Below are 26301 nucleotides of genomic sequence, written 5' to 3'. Positions count from 1 at the left end.
TCAAACGTGAGCCTCTATTTAAACGTTCTGCATTAACCTATACATTTGCAATATCATAATTTGGGATTTCACAAATGATACAAAAAAAGAAATAAAAATTCTAATTTTCTACATCAAATCTTTACAGGTAATAAAATGAAAATATTGTAGTAATGGGCATAAAGTTAATTACAATGTTTTCAATTGTTTGATTAGTTTTGCTGGAGGTATTTAAAATTAACATTTCAAAAATTACTTTACATTATCGGGCGGTGGAAGGAGTACTTCGAGGATCTCCTCAATCCTGCCATCACGCATTCCTTGGTGGAAACAGAGGCTGGGGACTCGGGGTCGGACTCTTTCATCACCCAGGCTGAAGTCACCGAGGTGGTTAAAAAGCTCCGCGGTTGCAAGGCTTTGGGGGTGGATGAGATCCGCCCTGAGTACCTTAAGTCTTTGGATGTTGTAGGGCTGTCATGGTTGACACGCCTCTTCCAACATTGCGTGGCGGTCGGGGACAGTGCCTCTGGACTGGCAGACTGGGGTGGTGGTCCCCCTTTATAAGAAGGGGGACCGGAGGGTGTGTTCCAACTACAGGAGGATCACACTCCTCAGCCTCCCTAGTAAGGCCTACGCCAGGGTATTGGAGAGGAGAGTCCGACCGATAGTCGAACCTCGGCTTCAGGAGGAACAGTGTGGTTTTCGTCCCAGCCGTGGAACACTGGACCAGCTCTATACCCTCTACAGGGTGCTCGAGGGTTCATGGGAGTTTGCCCAACCAGTCCACATGTGTTTTGTGGACCTGGAGAAGGCATTCGACTGTGTCCCTCGTGATGCCCTGTGGGGGGTGCTCCAGGAGTATGGAATCGGGGGCCCTTTACTAGGGGCCATCCGGTCCCTGTACGAGCGGAGCAAGAGTTTTGTCCGCATTGCCGGCACTAAGTCGGACCTGTTCCAAGTGCATGTTGGACTGCCCTTTGTCGCCGGTCCTGTTCATAACTTTTATGGACAGGATTTCTAGACGCAGCCAAGGGCCGGAGGGGGTCGGGTTTGGGGACCAGTGGATTTCGTCTCTTCTTTTTGCAGATGACGTGGTCCTGCTGGCCCCCTCTAGCCAAGACCTACAGGTCCTTCTCAAAATATTAGCATATTGTGATAAAGTTCATTATTTTCCATAATGTAATGATGAAAATTTAACATTCATATATTTTAGATTCATTGCACACTAACTGAAATATTTCAGGTCTTTTATTGTCTTAATACGGATGATTTTGGCATACAGCTCATGAAAACCCAAAATTCCTATCTCACAAAATTAGCATATCATTAAAAGGGTCTCTAAACGAGCTATGAACCTAATCATCTGAATCAACGAGTTAACTCTAAACACCTGCAAAAAATTCCTGAGGCCTTTAAAACTCCCAGCCTGGTTCATCACTCAAAACCCCAATCATGGGTAAGACTGCCGACCTGACTGCTGTCCAGAAGGCCACTATTGACACCCTCAAGCAAGAGGGTAAGACACAGAAAGAAATTTCTGAACAAATAGGCTGTTCCCAGAGTGCTGTATCAAGGCACCTCAGTGGGAAGTCTGTGGGAAGGAAAAAGTGCGGCAGAAAACGCTGCACAACGAGAAGAGGTGACCGGACCCTGAGGAAGATTGTGGAGAAGGGCCGATTCCAGACCTTGGGGGACCTGCGGAAGCAGTGGACTGAGTCTGGAGTAGAAACATCCAGAGCCACCGTGCACAGGCGTGTGCAGGAAATGGGCTACAGGTGCCGCATTCCCCAGACCTGGGCTACAGAGAAGCAGCACTGGACTGTTGCTCAGTGGTCCAAAGTACTTTTTTTGGATGAAAGCAAATTCTGCATGTCATTCGGAAATCAAGGTGACAGTCTGGAGGAAGACTGGGGAGAAGGAAATGCCAAAATGCCAGAAGTCCAGTGTCAAGTACCCACAGTCAGTGATGGTCTGGGGTGCCGTGTCAGCTGCTGGTGTTGGTCCACTGTGTTTTATCAAGGGCAGGGTCAATGCAGCTAGCTATCAGGAGATTTTGGAGCACTTCATGCTTCCATCTGCTGAAAAGCTTTTTGGAGATGAAGATTTAATTTTTCAGCACGACCTAGCACCTGCTCACAGTGCCAAAACCACTGGTAAATGGTTTACTGACCATGATATCACTGTGCTCAATTGGCCTGCCAACTCTCCTGACCTGAACCCCATAGAGAATCTGTGGGATATTGTGAAGAGAACGTTGAGAGACTCAAGACCCAACACTCTGGATGAGCTAAAGGCCGCTATCGAAGCATCCTGGGCCTCCATAAGACCTCAGCAGTGCCACAGGCTGATTGCCTCCATGCCACGCCGCATTGAAGCAGTCATTTCTGCAAAAGGATTCCCAACCAAGTATTGAGTGCATAACTGTATATGATTATTTGAAGGTTGACGTTTTTTGTATTAAAAACACTTTTCTTTTATTGGTCGGATGAAATATGCTAATTTTGTGAGATAGGAATTTTGGGTTTTCATGAGCTGTATGCCACAATCATCCGTATTAAGACAATAAAAGACCTGAAATATTTCAGTTAGTGTGCAATGAATCTAAAATATATGAATGTTAAATTTTCATCATGACATTATGGAAAATAATGAACTTTATCACAATATGCTAATATTTTGAGAAGGACCTGTACAGCATGCGCTGTGGCAGTTCGCAGTCGAGTGTGAAGCGGCTGGGATGAGGATCAGCTCCTCCAAGTCCGAGGCCATGGTACTCGACCGGAAAATGGTGGCTTGTCCTCTTCAGGTTGGAGGGGAGTTCCTGCCTCAAGTGAAGGAGTTTAAGTATCTCGGGGTCTTGTTCACGAGTGAAGGAAGAATGGAGCGGGAGATCGACAGACGGATTGGTGCGGCTGCCACAGTAATGGGGGCGCTGTGCCGGTCCATTGTGGTGAAGAGAGAGCTGAGCCGAAAAGCAAAGCTCTCAATTTACTGGTCGGTCTACGTTCCTACCCTCACCTATGGCCATGAACTTTGGGTCATGACCGAAAGAACGAGATCCCGGATACAAGTGGCTGAAATGAGCTTCCTCCGTAGGGTGGCCGGGCACTCCCTTAGATATAGGGTGAGGAGCTCGGCCATCCGGGAGGGGCTCGGAGTAGAGCCGCTGCTCCTCCACATTGAGAGGAGCCAGTTGAGGTGGCTCGGGCATCTATACCGGATGTCTCCTGGACACCTTCCTTGGGAGGTGTTCCAGGCACGTCCCACTGGCAGGAGGCTCAGGGACCGCCCAGGACACGCTGGAGGGACTATGTCTCTCGGCTGGCCTGGGAACGCCTTGGGCTCCACCCCGGAGGAACTGGATGAGGTTTCTGGGGAGAGGGACGTCTGGGCGTCTCTGTTGAGTCTGCTGCCCTCGCGACCCGGTCCCGGATAAGCGGAAGACGACGAACGAACGAACGAACGAACGAAAAATTACTTTAATAAAAAAAAAATAATAATACATTTCATTTTTACATTAAAATGGTTTCATCCGGAATTAATTCTGTCATTTTAACATATTCTTTTAACAGCATTTCTGCCGTTATTTTATTATTTTGTCAATTCCTTTTAAATGGTCAAGGCCTTTTAATGAGCTGCCGGACTAATGCTAATAAATCCATATTCCAGTTCAAGTTTAATGTGTTTAAATAATGTTTGGAACAGACGACTAATATAGAGACCAGAATATTAGCACATGAATGTCATTATCATAAAAATAAACTTTAGCTTTCTAAATGAAGCAGAAAATCAGGGACATCCAACAAGTGACAGATTTATTTATTTACAAAACAGTTTACAGCAAGATTTCTGAATTACCGTTGACCCACAGGGTAATACTGGTGTTCAGGTGCACAACACCCGCACCTATGGTGTCAAGTCAATGGAGGGAAAAAAACAAAAAACAAAAACAAACTTAAGAGCACCTCGAGTCAAGGAAAGGATGAAGGACTTGGAACATCTGTAAGGCACAAGACACAGCATCACCAGCCTCTGCTCAACTGCCATCAGTTATCCACCATTTAACTATTTACGCAAAGCATTTTATGAGGTTAGAGGTATCGACTACAGCTACAACACAATGCTTTAGGGCAGAAAACTACTGTACATTAGATCTCTGTAAGGCTACAGGTTTTGTAAAAAAAAAAAAAAGAAAGAAAGAAAACATTCAAGTGTGTGACGGCGACCATTTGTCAGAAAGGCTACAGGCACTAAGGTTGGGTTATATCAAGGACGTTAAAGCCATCAACTTAAAAATGACTAAACTAACTCTGTGGCCTCTTTAATAGTATTTTGTAATACTAAAATGCAATTCAAAAACTGAAATTTATCAATCTTTTTCATTATGGTAAACACCTAAGATTGTACTCTACATAGAAAAATGAGGAGAGCAAAGGCTTGCACCGGTCCAGATATTATCAATAGTACCAAATCACATTCTAAGATTCTATCTATAGAGTATATAAAGGGCATAACTTGTAATTAGCAAATATCTATTCCATTTACAAGTGTTGTCCATAACATCATCACGCAGAATGGGGAGAAATTATGCTACAGATATAAGGGGTGTGTATCTGCGTAGAAGATCTTTAAAATATGAGTTATTAAATATTCAATGAGAGAATCGTTTTATGGCGACATCACCACAATTCATGAGTGAAAGGTACCTGAAGATGAGTAGATAACAATTACAGCGAGAACTGCGAAACCCCAGTGAGATTTCTTATGTTGAATATCATTACAGACTACTAAGGGAACTCCACGGTTGTGACCACATTTAAAGCAATGTGAACTGTGATTGCATTACTGTCAAAAAGACCTGCTGAAATCATGGACCAGTCCTTAGAAATAAAAAAATAAAAACAATTATTCCCAGGATGCATTAAAACATCAATGTATCCAGAGAAGATGCTTCTTTGAGAAGTTAATCCTGCTCTAGACATTTTCTTTAACGGTTACAATTAGTGGGATCTGGTATAATTTTTTAGGCAGCTGCTTTGCTATTTAAATCAATTTGAATTTTCAGCGGAGAACAGATGTTCCTCTGCTGCCATCTCGGCTTCCTATGAGGCCACAATTAGCAAGCTGGTGAAGTTGTGCCTCATGTCTTCAGTAAATCAGCTCGCTGGTGTCCTGCATAAACCTTTACATCACTGCACACTTCTTCTCCTCTGGAGGTGCATTCCCGTCAGCTTTTTCCATCTCCAAAATGATTCGTTTGAAAACCTCCACAGCAGTCTGTGTTTCAAGTCAGAATCTTTGTCAGACACCGTTTGCAGACTGCAACAGTAAAATAGCATTTAGGGTTAACTTTAAGGGCTTGTTACCTCATTTTCTTTGGCGGAGGACTCCATGAAAGCAGCTCCCCAGGAATCAGCTAGTTTTTTCCCCTCCTCTGGTTTGATAACCCTTGGAATGAATGGACACAATACATACTGAAATGAGAACACATCTCACATGCATACATTGCTCAAGGGCGCTGTTTTAAAAGGGTTCTTGAAACTCTGATATGGTGAAATTCAGAAACATTCATAGTGGCTACTTAAGATATAATAAACCAATTTTATTAATAAAATATAATTGAACAAATATTTGTGACCTAAGCTCCAGTTCATAATTAGAAACTAATAAAGTATGCTGTTGTTGTTAAATAATAATTAAAATCTACCCAAATAAAATCAAACACAAAAATAAAACATGTTGGCAGGCCCGGATAGGAATACAAAACTAATTTTGTAGAACTTTCAAGCACTTTATTCAAAATTCAAGCACTTTCAAAACTTTTAAGGCTTTCAGGTGTCCTAAGAATCCTGTTTAAGAACTGTTTCAGTGAATCCTAATTACAAACGGCAGTCACTTAAAAAAAACAACAGACCATTTTGCTAAAAATAACATCTTTTAACCAGAACTTGATGTTAATGCCTTACTGCTACCACAAGATGGCGATAATGCATTTCTGTTTAAAGACTGCTGAGAACATCACTTCTAGTTAGCCTCATAGCATATTTGTCCAAGTCATATTTTGGCAATGAAACTAACTAATGTGCATTTTTTAGGTTTTTTATAGCTGCTCCTAAAAATTGTTGCTTTTTTCAGAGAGTTTTCACCATCGATTAAAGCTATTTTTCATAGTGATCAGCTACATTGTTTATATGCTTAATTAATCATTCATAATGTACACAGGGGCAAGCAGTCATAAAATCCTGACATGTTGAAAAATACGTCCACTTCAAAGTAGTAATGAAATCAGCTTATATGGAAGAAGTACTATAAGCACAAACAGTTTTAAGACACACTAATAACAGCTGAACAGTTTTTACTAAACAATCACATTAACACCCACCTTTCCATGTGAAGATCTTTTTTGTTTCCTACAAGAACGGTTGGAACTCTGAAAAGAAATTTGGTTAAAAATGAACAAATATAAACTTTATAAAACATTTAAATTTTGACGGATTTGAAAGGATCAACTGGACTTACTGAATCTTCCCAACCATGTCTAGCAGCTTGTCATGTAGAACCTGGACGACTTCAAAACTGGATAGGGACACACATTAGTTTAAGCATTGATCTGAGATTAGGCACAAACTTTCTGGAAGCATAACATTGACAATAGTTCAACATTTTGATCCAGAAACCACCAAATATGCATCGCCTGACATGTTTTACTTCATGATGTAGTGTAATTCTAGTCAACATCTGTCTATGCTGCTATTCTGCATACAATACTCTCCTCAGTGTAGGAATCTGAGTTGTTTTGCAGCATTTCAAGCAGCATTTAAAAACATCTTTGCTTGCTTCCAGATTTTTTGTTTTTGCTTTTTTCCCCCCAAAAAATGAAACGTTTCAAATGAAACAAACTTTAAATGCTTCTTTTTAAAATGTTGATTTAATTTCACATTTATGAAGTGCTTTTGGCCTTGGAACTCTGTGATGGAGTCTATTTATGCCCAGTTTCTTTCTTTTTGTTAAATCACAAAATCTGTCCCTGGGACAAGTGAGACTTGGTTGGTTCTTTACCAACTTCCTGGATGAGTACTTGATGCTCTCCTGGAGTAATTGTGGTGGTCAGGCCACTTCTGGGAAGGTTCACCGATGTTTCTTATTTTCTCTATATGGGTGGTAGCTCTCACTCTGGGTCACTGCAGTCCACAAACCTGAGCAACGGCTTTGTAAGCTTTTCCAGACTGATAGATGTTGAGATTGCTCCTCTGTCCTTGAATTTGTTTAGATTGGGGCATAATGCATTTAATAGTGTGTCTTTTGAGATCTTTTTGTTGTTAGCTGCTATTTAAGTAATTTTTTGATTCTACGGGTCGGGCATTAACAAGGGCAGCAGTTACTTTTTCCCCACAGGGCCAGGTTGGTTTGCATAACTAAAATCATAACTTAAAATTGCTTTTTGTTTTTCCTCCGGTTATCTCTGTCTGATATTGAGATTTCTCTGAAGATCTGAAACATTTAATTCAATCAAAGATTTGTCTGAATCTTAATATTAGAATGTAACTATAATGTTTACATTGAGAAAAAGAATGTAATTAAAATGTCTGTTTCAAAACTGAATATTCTCTGCCCCTGTTCGAATCGCGAACATATTTTATACGGTAACAAATCTAACCTTTGGCTGCCCAAAAGAACTGTTAGAAGTCAATTAACTGAACTTTATTCTAAGGTCAAAAAAAAAAAAATTGATGAAACACCCTGTGTTGAACATTTAATAGCAATATCTTTAAAAATGTGGAAGTTAGGAAACCTTTTTCTGACGTTGGGTCCTGTTTTTTGTTGCTAAAGGTTTCAACATAAATCGAAACATTACTCTGGTATTTCAGCTTTTTAAAATAATATTGTATAATCTAGTACTATTTAAAGGTTCTTGTTATGTTCGGGCAAGTGAAATTGTTGGTTTTGACATTCAACTCTACATCATATGGCTGATACACCTCTCAGTTTTATGGTTCTACCTACAATGCAAAAACAAAAAAGCAGAGTTCCTCCTGGTCACACATCAAAACTACAGTCTGGGATGAACTACTGTGGTTAAAACTTCAATCATTATTGACCTCATTTAGAGGCTAAGACTGAATTTAACCTAAAAAAATTCCCTTCTTGATAAAGATTACTCTAAGACCGTTTAATGTCAGGTTCATTTCTGATATAAAAAGGTAACTACAAAACTATTCACTGACCTTTTCATGGAAGTCACTGAATAGACAAGTACATAGCCATGAATATCCATTGAGTGGGATTGTGGAAAAATTGAGTACTCATCCTACAGAGAGAGAAGAGGCATTTCTATCAGATTATATAAATAAAACAGAATCTTGAAAATCTGTCACTATGAAATAGATATTTTCAAAAACAGCATTTCAAAGCAAGAGACAAATATGCGTATTGGACAGAAATATCTAAGATTAAATGACCCGGATCAGTGATGACAACAATTAAATGACTTACTTGACCAGCTGTGTCTACTAGCTGCAGATTGAAGTCCTGACCGTTCACGTTGACCATTTTGTTAAACGCTGGAAAGAAATTGAGCATTTTTTACAATTTTCACATTGAACCATGTAAACCATACAAGCAAGATCATTTAACTGAGCAGATCTAAAGTCACTCACTGTTTTCAATGGTGGGGTCGTAGGAGTCAACAAACTGCCCTTCAACAAACTGTATCGTAAGAGAGGACTTCCCTGTATGAAAAACACAGTTACAATGATGTTAAAAACATAATCAAACCATGTAATAAGTATCGATGTTCATTAGCGATTGATGCTGCTCAGTTTTTAAATGCAAACCATTAAAAAATACCCATATGTTTGCCAGGAAGCTACTCTGGATATTGGAAAATGAGAAAGAGGAACTAGCTGCCAGTTTGTCATTTTTGTCCAATCAGAGCCGACTGGGCCTTTGACAAAGGGACTCTTAAAGCCAAGTTTATGATCACAGTTTTTGTCCTTACAGACATCCGCGTGTTCTTCGTATCTGGTGCATCGGTTTGTTTAGTGTTATTTCAGCTCGTTGCAAACAGCAACAATTGTACTTTTAACAAGACAAGGGTTCTGTTGTAAAGCCACTTTCTGTATGACATCTTCGGCTGTAATTTTAGCTGTGGATTGTGACATTTTCTTTACAGCGACTCGGATTAGGGTCGGGAATGTAGTAAGTAAAGAATGTCCCAGAATAGCCAGTTTTGTCTCTGTGTCGATGTCACAATTGACTCAGAAAATGACCAACGTGTCAGGCATAGCTAAAAAGAAAAGAGCTGAAATTTAGATTGGATAACTCAGACAGAGGGTGACAGGAATGGATGTTGCAATTTGTAAATAAAACAGGAATGTGTTTGACATTTAAAAAATGTTAACAAATTCTAGTTTCCCAATAGAAAGGCTGGGCTCAACATTCTGCAGTTTACCTTAACCCTTATAATGATGTGCAAAAACAATTACATTTATCTTTTATTGCAGGAGCACAATCTCAATGTAAAACTTGCTGCAGCTCTCAAAGGCTGAGTTTTGAAGTTTTTTACCTCTGTTACTAATCTCTACACTGTATTTGGTGGCAAGATAAGCTTGGATCGTCAACCAACTTTGTTTCTTATAGAACCAGTTGTTTAAAACTTTTAATTCCTTTAGCAGATAGGGTGCATTTATATGTTTTTGTAGCCATTACCCATCTAATGAAGATCAGTGCATATCTGCCTTACTTGAAGGGCATACTCTTCTGTCTTCCTACAACTTATGGGTCTCTCTGTTCTGTTCTGTCCAGTCCAATCCATCCATCAGATCAAGTTGCATGGAGAACCAGACTAGGAGGTAAACCCAGACATCACTTTCTCCAGTGACACACTCCTGCACTTTGATCAATTTAAAGCCATAAAAAAAAACTTCAGTTATATTTATTTCAGAAGAATTGTTAAGGGTGCCAATTGCTGAATTATCAGTTATTTTTTATTTTTCTTAAAACTATTATTTCTTAAAGTGGGATTTGGTTTACCTCTGAATAAATATACTCAAATTAAGGCTTGATTCTATTTTTTTCTCAGTGTGAGATGATGCTGCTGCAATAAAACATGCACTTATTTTTAGCCATTTTCCAAATGCATACTAGGAGTACCAATAAAAGTGGAGGGTGTTCGAATTATTGCCTTTAAAATTATAAAATGTCAGTTTAGATTACATTTAGATCACAATATTCACATTAATAAAATGTATGTGATTTTACAAATCTAGAGTTCATTTTTTACATAATTATGGTAGATTTGTGACTAAATAGTTGTTTTGGTTGGCCAAATGTGGGTTCAGGGTCCACTGAGAGTCAAAAATAACTATGTGTGGGACTTTGAGACGATTTGATTGAATTCATTTAAATTAAGTTGAAAATTATGGCTAGAAGCACATGTATGCCATTAGGGCTGAAACGATTAATCGTGATTAATCGAATATTGAAATAACCTTCAACTAAGTTAGTAATCGAATAATTGTTAGGTGGAATATACTGACTCTAAAACCTGCCATTTGCTGAAAGAACAACCCACTCAGAGTAGTAATTACGCCAAAACTGTACAAAATATTTATACATTTTGCATTTAAGATGAAAAACCTTCTTTCTCTGTGAATATGCTCTATCCAGAACTCCTCAAGTAGCATAGCTTTACCTTAACCTGGTTCAAATTGTGTAAAAAATCTCCTATTAAGCACCTTTTTCTATCTGATTAGTAATCAATTAATCAAAAAAAATAGTCAACAGATTAATCGATTAACAAATAATCATTAATCATTGCCCTATATGCCATACTCAATACAAAATAGTAGCTGTTAACCATGGGTAAATCAGAATGCACTGGCTGAATTAACACTTCCAGGGTAATAAACATAAAATCCTATTTGCAATCGCGAATTGCAGTATCAATAAAAAAGGTACCCAGAAAATTCTCTTTTTTTCTTCCTGTCAGCAACAAAGCAGGGTTCTCTGGTGAAGTTTTGAAACGAGAAAACTATGTTTTATTCAGCTAGATCTGATTGTTTTTTTGTTTTTTTAAAATCAACCAAATATTTTGTCAGTGAAAGGTTCCAAATACCAATACACCATAAATCGACTGATTTGATACTTGAGCACATGCTTATTTAGCCTACCCATAGTGCAGATTCCATTAAAAACATGGAAATAACATCTAGTAATTTCAGGATGTAACTATAAATTTTAATTTAGAAAAAGAAAGCAAGCTGAAGGTTGTTTTGTTTTTTAAAAAAAGGCAGAATATTTTCTGCCACCATTTTTAACTGTACAAAAATATTATTCAGTGATAAAGAATTATCACACTGTGGTTGAATAAAGTCAAACAACCAACTTCGAACCAACTGATTCTAATCACTAAAAACTGTAAACTGGTTTAAAACTGTTTATTTAACATTTCATTGCAATATCTTACAACTTTTGGGTCACAACGTTTTACAGGTTTTAATGTAGATTGTGGGATATAAACTACCCCAGAATTTCAGCTTTAAAAATGTGATAGGTGTTAGTTTATGATGTACATACATGATCTTAGTATCATTTCAAAGTTCTCTTAATGGTCAATCACATGAACACCTTTATTTTGATATACAACTCATAAAACCTTCTGCTAAGACAGCCTCTACTAGCATATTTATGCCCTACTAGAGATGAAAACAGTAGTTAGAAACTGATAAAACAGCATAAAGCGTAAAATAGTCTCAGAATCCATTCACTTAAAGAATAGGTCTGGTGAGAAAATATGTAATATTCCTTCTTATTCAGTGTAGACTAAAACCTGAAGGATGTGTAAAAACTACTACAAATAGGTACAATATGATTAGTGAGTCTGCAGCTGCTGCTTGAGCTCCAGTTGTTTGGAGCACAAACAACTGAATTTTTAGTTTCTATTGAAGGGTCGCAGTTTCAAGAATTTCCTATGTTACCGAACATACCCAGAATATAATCTGTTATGCATTTTTTTCATCCCTGTTAGATACATAGTTGTGGCTTATTGCTCAAGTTTTGGGTAAAAAAAAAATGTTTTAAAAGTTTCATCATCTGAAAGACATTTTTGTTTTTTGAATCAACCAAATAGTCTGTTAATGTTTCCTAGTATCATTTTACTAAATAAAAAACTATTTTAAAAAAAATCAACAGATTTCATATGTGCTTATTTACCCCAAGGAAGGTCCAGATTGCTGGGAAGATGGGAAGAAAGCTTTTTCTTATTTTCAGGATTTAACTACACTCATTTTTTGAAAAAGAATGAAAGGTGAATATCGTTTTTAAGAAACAACATTCTCTGTTGCGTTTTTTTTTTTTTTTTTTTTTGGTTGTTGAGAAAATATCAAGAAGACGAGAATAAAAAGACAATAACATATCAATTAACTTACTAAGCCTAACCACTCAAAAATGGCAAGTCATTCCTAAAAGATCATTTGCTTATCTTTCATGGCAACATATGAAAAAAAAAAAACATTTTGAAATTGAACCTTTCTTTGAGATTTTGGGTCTCAACTTTTCAAAGATATCAATTTTAACCCACAATTAAACCTTTCAAAAACACTAAAACTAATCGCTTTTTTAACCAACACAAACTGTTTAATTTGACATGCTAGTTAAAAAAAATGCACCAGCTTAAAGAACACTGCTGGAGAGATGATACATATAATATTCCTTATTAGTCAATAAATAAAACATTACACGTGTCTAAAAACTACTTTAAGTTAGGTTCATTCACACTTTTGAAAACGTAACAAATTGTGATAAGCACAATGGTTTGTTGCACTGTTTTAAACTGTAGTAATCTCAAAAGTGTTCCTATCTAAACCGTAAATAAACATTTTCCGAGTTAAGTCTAAAATGTGGTGCAATAATGAGCAAACAGAAGATATTATTGAACATAAACAACTGGTATGAGAGGTCAAGAGTGCTTGAATGGTGGTTATCTTATATTAAATGAATAAACTACATGCATGTTATGGTGGAAATCCTGAACGAAAAGCACCTTGGCAGCCGAATAACACCTGCTGAGCTAACATTTAGTGGTACATATAGTAGCATATGGCAGCAAATATAGAACAAAGACATTTGGTGTTGTTATCGAGAATGTAAAAATCATATCTGAGCCATTAAAAAGATAGACCAGATTTTAGTGCTGATAGGCAGATACTCTCAAAAGGAAAACAAAGCCAGGATATTAGCATGTTAGCCTGCTAGCTCGTCGACATCAGCTGTACTTACCTACGGACCGGTAACCTATAACGGCGATCTTTCTGTATTTTGGTTGAGGCATCGTGGTGAGGACTGTGTTGAACAGGTTCTGGGAAACGTAATACGCCACCTAGTTTCACTATCTAAACAAACTTTTATCGCCACATTCGTTCCGCGTCACGTGACAACAACAAACTTTTCGGAGCTGTGCCCCGCTCGAGCTCTTCGAGGTGGGCCTCAAGCTGGATTTTCACTCTTTAACCGAACCAAAAGAAACCTACTCCAAAGCGCTATCTCTCTCTGTACCTGACGCGGGCGTCGACATATATACGCGATTTCTAACGGAAAAGCGGCCGTTTAGAGCAAAATTGTAAACACTAAACACGGCGAGTTCAACGCGTTCGCGAGCAGCAAGTCAAACTGGCGGAAATTGCCATTGTGCAAGCACACCGTCGTAAAACCAGCCGATGCGTCAGAGAAGTGACATGAACGGGCTTTCAGGCTTATTTGTACAGCAGAGGTCACTCTTTGGACGTCCCAGTACGTTCCTGACAACCGTCCTTTTTTAGACTGTTCCAGACTGACGCCAAACAACATCAAATAACTCATTTTTGTTTTTTAAATCACAAATATTGAACTCATCTATAGAATACATATATGAACACGTGTTTATTCAGTGTGCCTCCATGACAATGTTTCGGGGCGTTTGGAAATAGAGATTAGAAGGCTAGTCATTAAATTTTATATATGTCTTTTTTTCGTCCATTATTTTTTCCTGTCCTGGGAGGAAAAAAAAAATAAATAATGGGTCTGGTTGCCTTATAATGTAAGGGCAGATTTTCTCTAAAAAATGGGGGAAGAATTAACTATTCTCCCCACTGAATATCTGACAACACAGAGGTACAAACAAAATAGTATGCATATTTTTCTGGCAACAATGTGGACAAGCTTCAACAGGGTATGTTAATGCTAGCTACAGCATTATTGGTAAGAGGTTAAGAGCCAAAATAAGTAGGTCTGATGTGATTGTTTTAGTTTAGTTTATTTTTTGTCCTTACAGTTTATTGAATCATTTGTCAACCAAAATGTATAAAAAAATATGTTGTTTATTGGTCTGATGTAATTTTCTAATGTCATGTGTTTCATAAGTGGATAGTCATTATAAAAGAAATAAGGGCTACAAAACATCAGTATGTGTGTAACTAATCTATAAATTATAATATGCTTGACTTAATGAATAAGGTTACTGGGTTACTATTCTAATTTACTCAATATGACTTAAATTATATATATATATATATATATATATATATATAATTATTGAATTAATGAACATCATGAGACTTTGAACATTTTACCTTCACTGTCCTATTGAAGTAAATGTACCCTTACATTAAGGGTTTAAATTATAAGAGATAATCCTATGCATTCATGTGAAGTTTTTGTCTTTCCTGTCTAATCAGTCACCTTTTGTGCATGTTGTGTGTATTTAAAAAAAAAAAAAAAAATGTAGTTAATCACAGTTCAGTCCTAATTTTACTTGAGGTAATTACTTTTTTTTACAAAGGACTAGGTTGGTCTGGTCAGTGATTTTCCCTTAATAAATGAAATCATCATTTGAAAACGGCATTTTGTATTGAAGCTACTTTTGTCTAAAATTAAAATTGGTTTGAAGACCTGAAACATTTAAATGTAACCAAAATGTAAAAGCTTAATAAATATTTTTTACAGTGAGCATGGACACCTTCCAGCCTCAAAGACCTGGAGTTTGTGGCAAAAGAAAAATTGCCAAAAATACCACTCCAATTGAAAAGCTTTTTAGCAATTATAAGATCAGTTTGATTGCTATAATACCAATACAATTGTTTCCTTTGATTATAAGAAGCGTATAAATAATATTCGAAATGTAATTTTTTTAAATGTGAATGAAAAAATTATGTTTGTATCAAAACTGATTTTGATACTAGACAAAGTATAAAATTGATGTTCAAAATGTGTACACAGTCTATGCTAAATGTCAAATAACCAAATTCCTTGAAGTGAAACGCCTAGTGTGATCCGGAAGTTATCCTAACCTGGAAAACTATCCATCCGGTGAATATTGCCGTCATAAACAGGCAGATAACAAATCAGATTTACCTCAATGAAACGGCCTTGACAGAGACAGGTAATTCGCCAGGTCCCTGAGAAGCAGACACTTTTTAAAAAGCGCTTATGGTCGTTAGCCTTGCCGTGTTGTAGCAGTCACACCACCAGCTGACTAGCTGCAGCAGTTGGTGTGGCTGCGGCTGCCATAGCAACCGCTAAAGAAACACTGACAGGCTAACGGTTGTTTGTTGTGTTAGCCTCAAACATGACGTCGAGTCGAGTAGAATATACAGTTTTGTTACAGATACCCCGTTAATATAACAAACCAATGCTACGCCCTGGCACCAGTGCTGTCACTGCTTGCTTGCAGCCTTGTTCCTTGAGTTTTCATCAAGCTGTCGAAAATGTCAGACTGTTGTATCGTCTTGCTGTTGAGTTCAGCTAACTTGATCAACGGTGATTTCCATCCCATGCAGCAAGCTAACGTTAGCTGCCAAGGCCATAAACTTGGACTACCTCACCGCCACCGTTATGTGAACGCTGTCTTTCGTTTTCTTGATCGGAATTTCAGATTAAATGCACACAAACAAATTATACAATAGATCGCTTTAACTTTGAGCTCATTTTCTGAAGTTGACATGAGCTGGTTAGCTTTGTCTGGTTAGGTAAGGTTATAAATGGACTTAATTTAGCTGTCAGTGATCTGTTTTTAATACAATTAATTGACTCACATAAAATGATCTACGCAAACATTGTTGAGTTTAAAAGTTTATCCTCCAATCATCGCGCATTGATCCGCATCGGTCAATTGTAATCCGTATTTGTTCTCCTAATGCTTAAATAATGTTCTACATGTAATAATCTGCTGTGGTAATTGTCTATGAGAAAGAGCCCACCTTGACCTAAATGTAATTTCAGGATTCCGCTTGAACTAGTATGGATGTTGATGACTGTAATGGCAGATCCTATGTTTCAGGTAAAGGTTTATTTAGTAGAAGCCACAACTGCTGTATAACTTTGGCATGTTGATCAAACGTGAGGTTCCTCAATTACTATGGTTGTGGTTTTTAGGCAGTGGAGACTCATCACTGGAGCGAGAGTTTTCTGGGGCCCTCGGTGGTCCAACTGTAAGCACCCCAAATAGCAAGGACAACTCTCCAAGTCGCTCTTTAAGTGGTGAGTGGGATATTAAACCATTCTTACTAATATCTGGATCTCAATAAACTAGAATATAATCAAAAAGTTAATTTATTTAACCCACTGAGTTTAAAACCTAAAGCTCAATATACAGCTTCAAGTGTTTATTTCAGTTAATTTAGATAATTATGGCTTACAGGCTGTAACCTGTAATCATAACAATAAGCTCGAGCTATACTGAAAACCTAAAATCCAGCTTCTGAGAACATTGATTTTTAATACAGAAATGTTAACCTGCTGTATTACATGCGCTGTACAGTATATGCACTCATTACTTGGTTGGAGCTCCTTTTGCATGAATTGTTTTGTTGGCGCCAATTGGCCAAGTCCTTGTTTAGAATGAGTGGTTCTCGTTTGACCCACCTGGATATAAAAAGGTTAGTAAAGCCTGTGGCTAAGAAGCCCACGTTTACTGGAGCAACGGCACAAAGTTTGATTGATTTTTGGCTAAATTAAGTTTCTGAGCTGTTGCAAATGTGGCAATCTGAGACAAAGAGATGAAATAAATCATTTTAGAATTCAGCAGTCCCAATGTCCAGTAGAATTACACAGCTGAACGCTACACCATGTCCACATCTGCTTATAACCTTTTTTATCAGGCTAGCCTCCGTTACTGTTTCTGTCCTATTCCCTGAAGAAAGACTCATCAAAATCGTATTGTTTGTTGGACATCATCAGGCCGAGCTGGGCTGAATGCATGTCTAAGCCTACGGATAATGTTTTTACACATGAGAGTTGAGCGTCTGTTTTTGACAATTTAATTGCTTAAAAATAAATGTCTTGCATATATATTTTCAAAAACGCTATAGACAGTAACTGTGAATATCATATTTTTAGTCCGGCTGAGTACATGTTGAATACTGCAATTTATGAGGCAGAGAAGTTGAAGACTTGATTCTCTGATTAAAAGCTTGTGGCGAGTAGCACTTCCCAGTAGTTAAATAGTTAAAAAGAGATTTAGTTTGCCGCTAATAACAGCCACATTTTCCTTTGTTTAGGCCACAGACACATTTCCTACCCAACCAGGCGTAAACTGGATTGGGGGGACACTTTGTAACTTCATTGGAAGTATAACCCTAAATTTCATCATGATCATGTTCTCAAGCACTGGATTTTTAAAGATTTTTTTTTTTTTTTAACTGGAGCTTTTTTTAGGTCCCATGGTACTGGCATCATTTGTAATCATACAGCAGATACTGCTGTAAAGAAAGTCCCTTATTGATGAACTCACCGAATGTTTGCTTCCTGCCTCAGATCTCCAGTCTTGATTTTAGTCTATTTGTGAGATAAAGCAGAATGGATGGGATGAATTAACCCTGCTGTTAAAAAGAGCCCAGGTTTTCCTTTCCAAACAGTGGAAACCAAATATTTTATACAAGGTGCCATCTTGGTCACTTGCTGATTCTGATTTTATCAGAATCAGCAAGTTTGTGCACACAAAAAGGAACTTTAAATTTGGTTCCACTTTGCTCTCAGTGAAGACATTTTAAATCTAAATATATAAAAAGGAAAAATAAAACAAGTTGTAAAGATATATACACAGTGTTTTTAGTAAAGAGAACGACATTGTTGAATTAATGCAAATTATGCAGCATTGTGACGTTAACCTGGAAAAAATTAATAAGGTACGACCACATAAAGTTCTGCGTTTTTATCGCATGTTAATTTAGCAAAGTGGTTGCATTTTTTTATTGTAACCTAATGATTTAAATAATTTATGTTGCCTATTGTATCTTGTTGCCATAATGTAGAAATTGTTGATAAATTGGCTTTAATTGGTCGTGGCGCTGGTGATCTAGGGGTTAAGCGTGCAACCATGTGCAGAGGTTATAGTAGGCTGTCCCTGGCCGGACCCAGCGACCTTTGCCCTCTTTCCTGTCTACCTACTGTCGAAAAAGAATGAAAAATAAATAAAAAATTGGCTTTAATCGTAAAACACTTACTACTCTATGGTGTTTTAGTCAGGTGAGTTGCTGGTTGATCAACCACAGTGATACCAGGGTTATTACACCAGGTTTTGGTACTTTGGTAGGTACCAAGTCTTGCTGAAAAATTAAAGCAGTTTCTCCATAAACCTTGTCAGCTGGAGAGAAGCATGAAGTGCCCCATATTTTTCCTGGCAGACAGCTTTGCTGACATTTGACTTGATTAAAATGCTGGACAAACACCAGCAGATGACATGACCCATCGTTATAATCATCAGCCTCACACTTTTTCCATCCTCTCAACTTTCCATGGCTATGCTTGAATAGAGCACTCTGTCATCAGACGACTTTTTAGCAATGAGCTTATGTAGCCGACCCTCCTTGTGGAGGGTCTCATTTACTGTCTGTTGCACGACTGTCAAGGCAGCAGTCTTCCCGATGACTGTAGGCTAAGCCATAGCTATAGCATAACATCTCGATATTAAAATATGTTTTTTGTTACCCCTTTGTATTTTTTTCTATTTTTTGATAAACTGAAATTAGAGTTTTTATTAGCTGTAACTCACGATTATCCAATTTGTTTTTTACTAAACTTATATTCTAGTTTATTGAGAGGCACCTGTATTTTCTACTGTATTTTAATATTCTACTCTCTACTAAACGTCTCATATTAAACTCCAGATAGTTAATTATCTGGTTTAAAATAAGGTTGCTGTGGCAACTCATATGACTTAATGACTTGTTTCCTCCGTCTGATTCTTGGGCCTCTGCAGCCAACTCTATTAAAGTGGAGCTGTACAGCGATGAAGACCTAGGACGCGGTAATGAAGATGAAAGAACCGAGCGGATAGATGACGGAGGTTCAGGGCAGGTACCAGAGTCTGGTGGAGGTTACAGAGAAAACATCAACCCTGAAACCATGGAACCTGGAGCCACCAGACTGCCGAATGGAAAGCTAAAGTGTGACATTTGTGGGATGATCTGCATTGGGCCTAATGTTCTCATGGTGCACAAACGCAGCCATACAGGTGACTAATCTGTTAAAACTCATTATGTACGTTTTTGTGCAAGTATGATAATAGTGGCTTATGTGCATGTAAACATTTTAAGATATTTGCGAGGTTCATACAATTTTAAAAAGTATGGAGTATGTTTTTTTCAATCTTTCAAATATGGATATGATTAGAAAAACAGTTTTGAGTTTCCAGACATGATTTCCTTCTCCATTTTCTAGATGGGAAAAATATAAAATCTCCAAAATTTAAGTGCTTTTTACCATTGATTTATATTTAAATGGTCTCTTTTTACCTGTAATTCGTCACGGGTTTAAAATTTAGCCTTCAGTATTTAGCTTTTTAAGTTTCTGTCTTAGAACCCACAAATAAAAACATACCTATCTGAAATGGAAGAACTTTCACAGCTTTTATTTCTACCTTCAGCTCACTTTAAGCCAGGGTTTCAAATGGCAACTGTGGTATTTGCATTGAGCTTAATCAAGTGTAGTTCAGATGCCAAACAAAGCTGTAAAACATCCCAATGTAGTGCTTCCGTGTACATTCCCAGTTGTTTTACCCAGTTTGCTGCATATTGTCTGTTTTTGCTTGTATGGTTTATAATAATGGTGGACCTGTTGTGCTGTTGTCTTGACCACGACCTCCTAGCAAGGGGATTTTAAATCTCTACTGGATTTTTCCTAGTAAAAATAAAGGTTAATTAAAATGAAAGTTTAAGAAAGTTTACAAACTGTTTTGAAGAATTTGTCAAATATAAGGGTTGTTGATTTTTCTTTCTAAGTTGGTGCAGATCCTAAAAAAGAAAGCAAAGAAACAGCCCTTTACCACAATGCTTAATCAGTAACCACCTGAAGTGTTGTGTTATGTCAGGATTTGTGGTACATAAAGATAATAAAAATGTAAAGGTTTAGTACTCAGATGTCTAAAATGTTATAAAAGCTGCTGGGAAAAGAAATCAAGAAATTCTGGCTCTGGAAATGTACTGGGTTTAGAAATAGAAGAGCCATAGGAACCCTATATTGTTGTCTGAGTAGAATAAGAGAAGGTGGCAAGCCATTTTGCTGTTAGTAGGGAAGGCAGGCTAACTTGCTTCACAATTCACAGGGGAACGACCATTTCAGTGTAACCAGTGTGGCGCCTCATTCACCCAAAAAGGTAACCTGCTTCGCCACATCAAGCTGCACTCAGGGGAGAAGCCTTTTAAATGTCCCTTCTGCAGCTATGCTTGTCGAAGAAGAGATGCCCTTACCGGCCACTTACGCACTCATGCAGGTAGAGCCATTTGAAGCCTGATAAGTGTGCTTTGTTTTCTTTTTAAACTGCTTTATAACGGTCTTCCTCCTTTATCTCCAGTGTCCTCTCCAACCATAGGGAAGCCATATAAATGCAGTTATTGCGGCCGTAGTTACAAACAACAGAGCACTCTGGAGGAACACCAGGAGCGTTGCCATGGCTACTTACAGGGTCTGGAGTCACAACCAACAAACTGTGCACACAATCTAGGTATAGTACAGGCAGTTATTTCTTTAACAGAATGGTGTCCATGAAAATTTGGTTGATGACCACAGTCCTCCTTTCATAATTGCCTGAAGCCCCAAAAGGTGGTTTAGATTCCACCACAAACTAGGATTTACAAGACACTATGTTTGAGTTAAGAGGAAACTTTAAAATAACGTAACAGTTTGTTTGTACTCTGTCCAGGAGAGGAGATGAGAGAGCTAGAGTTTGTACCAGACTCTCTTCTGCAACCCTCCTCAGACAAGATGGCTTTTATCGATCGGCTCGCCAACAGCGTCACTAAACGCAAAAGATCCACACCACAAAAATTTGTAGGTGAGCATTTAGTCTCAGTGTGGATGGTGTTAGGGAATTAACAAAGCAATATTCATTGCTTCGAGTGTAAATTCGGATACCGTCAAATCTGCTTATTTGATGAGATTGACAGTCTTCTAATTATTCTGTCAGAGGGTTCAAGCAGCTTCCCTATTGTGTTTCTAGGAGATTTATAGGTGCAATAGGAGTGAGTTTAGTGAATTAACTTGAGCAAAAAAAGTGTATAACGAGTGGCGGTCTTAACTGGCCGCATGAAGACATGCAGTACATTGCTAGTATTTAATTATTTAAACGCCTTGAAGTTTTGTCTCATTTTCTCACCTGCACAGTATCATAACATGTAGTTGTGATTCTGCATCATTCATAATTTATATTCACGGCACTTGAAATGCTATCTTACCAAATATTGCATTAAAGCCGCCTTTTGCAATTGCGATTATTGCACACATTGATGTTGCTATGACAACTGCAATTTAATTCTTTGTGCAGCTCCACTTTAAAACCAGTAACCAGAGGTTTTGTGATTGATCAACGCAAAATAGCAAACAATTGTGAAGTGGAACAAAAGGGGATACATGGTTTTTAAAACTTTATGCAAATAAAGATCTGAAAAGTGTGACATGCATTTGTTTTCATCTTCCCTTACTGTTATATCGAGAAATAAAATCCGGTGCAGCTAATTGACCAAATAGGTCACCTAATTAGTAAATTACACCTGTGTGTAGCTTAACCTCAGTACAAATCCAGCTGTTCTGTGAAGTTCTCCGAGGTTTGTTGGAGAACATTAGTGAACAAGGAACATAGCAGACAGGTCAGGGAGAATGTTTCAGAGAAGTTTAAACTAGGGTACGCTGGGTAAAGAGAGCCTTCTTCAGAGAGGCAGTCAAAAGGTCAAGTATAACTCTGGAGGAGCTGCAGAGACTTATTTGGGAAACCGTGTTGACAGGACAACCATTAGCGGTGGACACTTTAAATCTGGCTTTAGCAGAGTGGCGAGAAGAAAGTCTAGTTGAAAGAAAGCTGTGGACCGTCCTGCTTGCATTTTGTGACAAGCTATGTAGGGGACACAGCAAACGTGTGAACAATGATGCTCTGGTCAGATTAAACCAAAATGGAACTTTGGCCTACATTCAAAATGCAGCTTGGAGGGAAACTAACACAGCACACCATGGAGAAACATAGTGGTGGCAGTATGATGGTGAGGGAGATGCTGATTTCCTCAGCAGGGGCAGGGAAGCTGGTCAGAGTTGACAGAAAGATGGTTGGTGCTGAATTCAGGGAAGTCCTGAAAGAAAACCCTTTTAAAGGCTGGAAAAGATTTGAGTCTAGGGCAACTGTCCTGCTGGAGAACCTCTGCCCCAAACATACAAAGTAACAATGGAATGGCTTAGAGCAAAGCAAATTCACCTGTTGGTATGGTCTAGTCAGAGTTCACATCTAAATACAATTAAAAATATGAAGCAAAACCTGGAAATTGATGTTCACAGACCTTTTCCATTCAATCTGACTGATCTTGAGCTGTTTTGCGAAGAAGAGTGGGGCAGGAATTTAAATCTTTGGCTGTGCAAACTGGAAGAAAGACCCACCTCAAACACCTAGCTGCAAGAGGTGTTTCTACAAAGTATTGAGTCATGTGGGGCGAATACAAATGCACGCTGTGCTTTTCTGATTTTCATTTGGGAAAAACTATGAAAACCTTGTGTTGTTTTCTTCCACTGCACAATTTTTTATTGGTCTGTCCCATCGTCCACCCAAAAAGTCAACTTTAAGGCTGTAATAAGAAACAATGTGGGGAAAAACGGACTTCCAGGAACATAAGTACTTCTGCAAGACACTGGAAATAATGCGGTCTTCATTTTTTAATGGAGCTGCATGTTATATAATGAGATTGTGTGTTTTTATGTTGCAGGACAGAAGCACATGCGCCTCAACATTGCAGATGCACCTTATGACCTGACAGCTGGTTTGGATAAAGGCGAGGACATGCAAGCTGGGGACCTTGAAGCTCCTCACTTTGCCAGCCTTGGAGGGGAGTACACAGCAGGTAATGGAGGAGGATTATCAGACGCAATTAGGCCTCTTCAGCTTCCCACCACTCATCCATCCTTTTTTAAAGAACTCCGGCCAAGCCACACCTCCCCTTACACCTCCATTGCTTTGGGCCCACGGTTGGATTGCACAGGCACCGGACCTGGACTTGGAGCTGTAGTTGTCGGGGGGAGGGAGGCAGCTGAGGGTCATGAAGACCTTCCTACTGGCCAAAGTCACGCCCCGTCACCTAGCAATGGTTTCCAGGACTCTACAGACACAGAAAGCATGCCAGACGAGCCCTGCAACAGCACAGCTCCTGTTCCAACATTGCCCAGTAACAACGGGCATCAGCTCCTTCACTCCAGCAATCACATCACAAGACCTCCTCCCACCTCACACCACAGGAGTCGGGACAGACACAGCCCCAGCCGAGCCAAAGATCGGGAGGTGGAAAGAGAAGACAGAGGACACCCAGCCCTTCCGCCTCCTGCCTCGGCTCCAACTTCCAGCTCACCCACAGCACCCTCCTCTACTTCCAGGGAGGCTTTCCGGGTCGTAGATGCAGAAGGACGGGCTGTGCGGTCGTTCCGCTGCGAGCACTGCCGCGTGCTTTTCTTGGACCATGTCATGTTTACCATCCATATGGGCTGCCACGGTTTTCGACAGCCTTTCGAGTGCAACATCTGCGGCCATCGCAGCCAGGACAGATATGAATTTTCTTCACACATTGTCCGTGGAGAGCACATTATTGACTAAGGCTAAAAGCTGGCCAACCTCCTCTTTACATAGAGCCCCCCACCCCCACACACACACACACGCACTCAGACAAGGACCTGGCTCGGTTTGATCTGCATGGGAGCTTGAAGGGGTCACTGATGGCAAGAAGCCTATCCTGAATGTTTCAGATATGGGGCACGAAATTGTTAATATGGGTTCTGGTTATTTTGTGAGTGAATTAATTATTTAAAGTACATTTTCATTAAAGGTGTTCCAAAGTGTCGAAAGACGAAATGCATTCTTTTATCCACAGATGTGCCTTGCACCAAAATTCAGGATTCAAACTGAATGCACAAATTATTGTAGACAAATCTTTATCAGAAGTGACACAAGGACGCCAATGATGAAATCTCTAAATACAGACATGCTTCATTCAAAATTATGAGTTCTTTAACATTCAATGATGTATTAATCCTGTGCAGTCAGTCTCTTATTAGAAAAAGTGCAAATCAAGCTCAAAAACCAGGTCCATGTTGGCTACAGTCAAATGATGGAAGGGGCTCTCCTTAAATTAGAAATGCACTTTGGTTTTGACAAGAGGTGAAATAAAGATTTCCATGTTTCTATGTTTTAGTGTGAGAGAGAGACAGACCCTGAGGGGCTCTTTGTTTTGTTGTAAACGTGGATAATGAAGCCCCTTTGTTTTTGTTTGTGTCGATGCCTTGAGGAATTTAGTATGAATCTGTTTTCTTCTCTGTTTTGTTTGCACTGATACCTGCCAGAAATCTGATTATATTAAATTATTTTATAGAAATACGTTTGTGATCTGCACATCTCTGGAAGAAAAAAAAAGTGGAAGAACCCATGAAAAAGTTCTGCCTCAAGAGGAGCGGGTTTCAGATATCACTGCCAGAGTTTAGAGAACTTCCCTTTGAAAAATAAACTAAGACATACTCCAACACTAATATATAACAAATCTATTTAAAATCTATTTAAAATGCGTTTAATGTTGGGTCATTGTTTCGTGCCTTTACCTTGTTCCCCAGACTGGAGCTACTGGACTTCATGTCTTGAAAAAAATGTTTGTGGATGATTCAATAAGTTTAACATGTTACAGAATAATTTAAACACTAAAGTTCTCGTTTTTATTAATATGTCTTGCATTTTAAATCCTTTGTGGTTTTCAGTAATTGTTTGTCCGGTTAAGCAGAATTTGACCTGATGTTATCCTGTGATAAAAGGCTGTTGAGGGTTTTGTTTCTGATCCAGCTTTGGCCATTTCAGCAGGAAGTAACTGTGAATGGAAACGAGGCATTTAACACCATGTGAACGTTTTTGTTCTATGTTAGAAATTCAGCTTGCTGTTGTAATGGGTTGATGGACCTTTAACTGTTAAAGCACATTTTTTTTTCTCTCTCCAGAAGACAGTTTGGACCTTGATGAGCCAAAAACAGACTTGATGCACATAAACAGGATTTAAAACATTTTTCTTAATATTTAAAGTTAGAAAATAGCTAATAAGTCACAAAACGATCTGCCGACTCAAGCCCCTCAACTTTTTTTTTTGGTTCTGGATTTCCCCTTTGTTAATCCAAGTTGTTTTATTTTATTTCCCAGCTATAAAGTATGTTGCTTTTCCTAACACAAACTAAATTGAACCAGCCCAGCCACTTCCGGCTCTAAATGAATATTAGTGGTTGTACTAGTGTTGTGAACAGTTTCCGTTTGGTCTTACTGAACCCAGTTGTTAATTGATTCTTGCAGTTTTAACAGTTGTTTAGATATGCAGAAGTTCTGAAGAAAAATGTTTGAAAAATAATTGTTGCTTATTTGGTTTGTGTGGTTCAGTGTGGCACCAAATTATTTCCTCATTGCTGGGCCAAAGAACCACTTGTCTGCTACTGTAAAGCACTTTCCTTGGTAAAGGTGGCGAGAGGAAAATTCAGATATTTGTACATTTGGAAAAAAAAGAGCTGTTTATTGCTGTTATTAAAAGCTTTTGGACATTATAATCCTCATCTCCACTTTATTTTGTGAAAGTTATTTCAAACAGCATGATGTAAACTTTTACCTCATTTCATCTGAGCACATATTTGCTAAAATACTAACTTGAGTCACATTGCACTTTGTTTCAGATTCAAAATGAACACAAATTTTACTTTAAGAGGAAATAAAAGGCTTTCCAGGCCACAGTGTGCCTTTAGTTGGAAGTCATATTTTATTTTTTCTAATAGCTGTCTTGGTCCCAATTATCCCAAACGCTGACCAGA

At 38.5% G+C, this 26301-nt stretch overlaps 2 protein-coding genes across 6 annotated transcripts; one reads left to right on the top strand and one right to left on the bottom strand.

Moving 5' to 3' along the window:
* Positions 1 to 3782: 3782 nt before the first annotated feature.
* On the bottom strand, positions 3783 to 13706 carry rhebl1 (Ras homolog, mTORC1 binding like 1). The gene is made up of 8 exons (XM_047346968.1): positions 13258 to 13706; positions 8637 to 8708; positions 8473 to 8540; positions 8205 to 8287; positions 6499 to 6555; positions 6362 to 6409; positions 5346 to 5427; positions 3783 to 5256 (listed from the first exon to the last, which is right to left on the bottom strand). The coding sequence occupies exons 1-8, from the start codon at positions 13307 to 13309 to the stop codon at positions 5164 to 5166; spliced, it is 555 nt and encodes a 184-aa protein (XP_047202924.1). The 5' UTR covers positions 13310 to 13706; the 3' UTR covers positions 3783 to 5163.
* A 1601-nt stretch (positions 13707 to 15307) lies between these two features.
* Positions 15308 to 26043, top strand: LOC124856494 (zinc finger protein Eos-like). Of its 5 annotated transcripts, XM_047346966.1 has the most exons (9): positions 15308 to 15394; positions 16234 to 16291; positions 16387 to 16491; positions 19211 to 19465; positions 20555 to 20722; positions 20804 to 20953; positions 21152 to 21283; positions 23193 to 23327; positions 23400 to 26043. In XM_047346966.1, exons 2-9 carry the CDS (start codon positions 16252 to 16254, stop codon positions 24068 to 24070), a joined length of 1656 nt encoding a protein of 551 aa, XP_047202922.1. In that variant the 5' UTR covers positions 15308 to 15394; positions 16234 to 16251; the 3' UTR covers positions 24071 to 26043. The 5 variants fall into 5 exon arrangements, with proteins under 5 accessions (XP_047202922.1, XP_047202918.1, XP_047202923.1 ...); XM_047346962.1 differs by having other exon boundaries at positions 23193 to 26043; XM_047346965.1 differs by having other exon boundaries at positions 15379 to 15771; positions 23193 to 26043.
* Positions 26044 to 26301: the final 258 nt, after the last annotated feature.

The sequence above is a fragment of the Girardinichthys multiradiatus genome, chromosome 20 (genome assembly GCF_021462225.1).
Source record: "Girardinichthys multiradiatus isolate DD_20200921_A chromosome 20, DD_fGirMul_XY1, whole genome shotgun sequence".
In the NCBI taxonomy this organism is placed as follows: domain Eukaryota; kingdom Metazoa; phylum Chordata; class Actinopteri; order Cyprinodontiformes; family Goodeidae; genus Girardinichthys; species Girardinichthys multiradiatus.
Note: the sequence above shows the minus strand (reverse complement) of the source record. Positions and strands in the feature narration are given on the sequence as shown.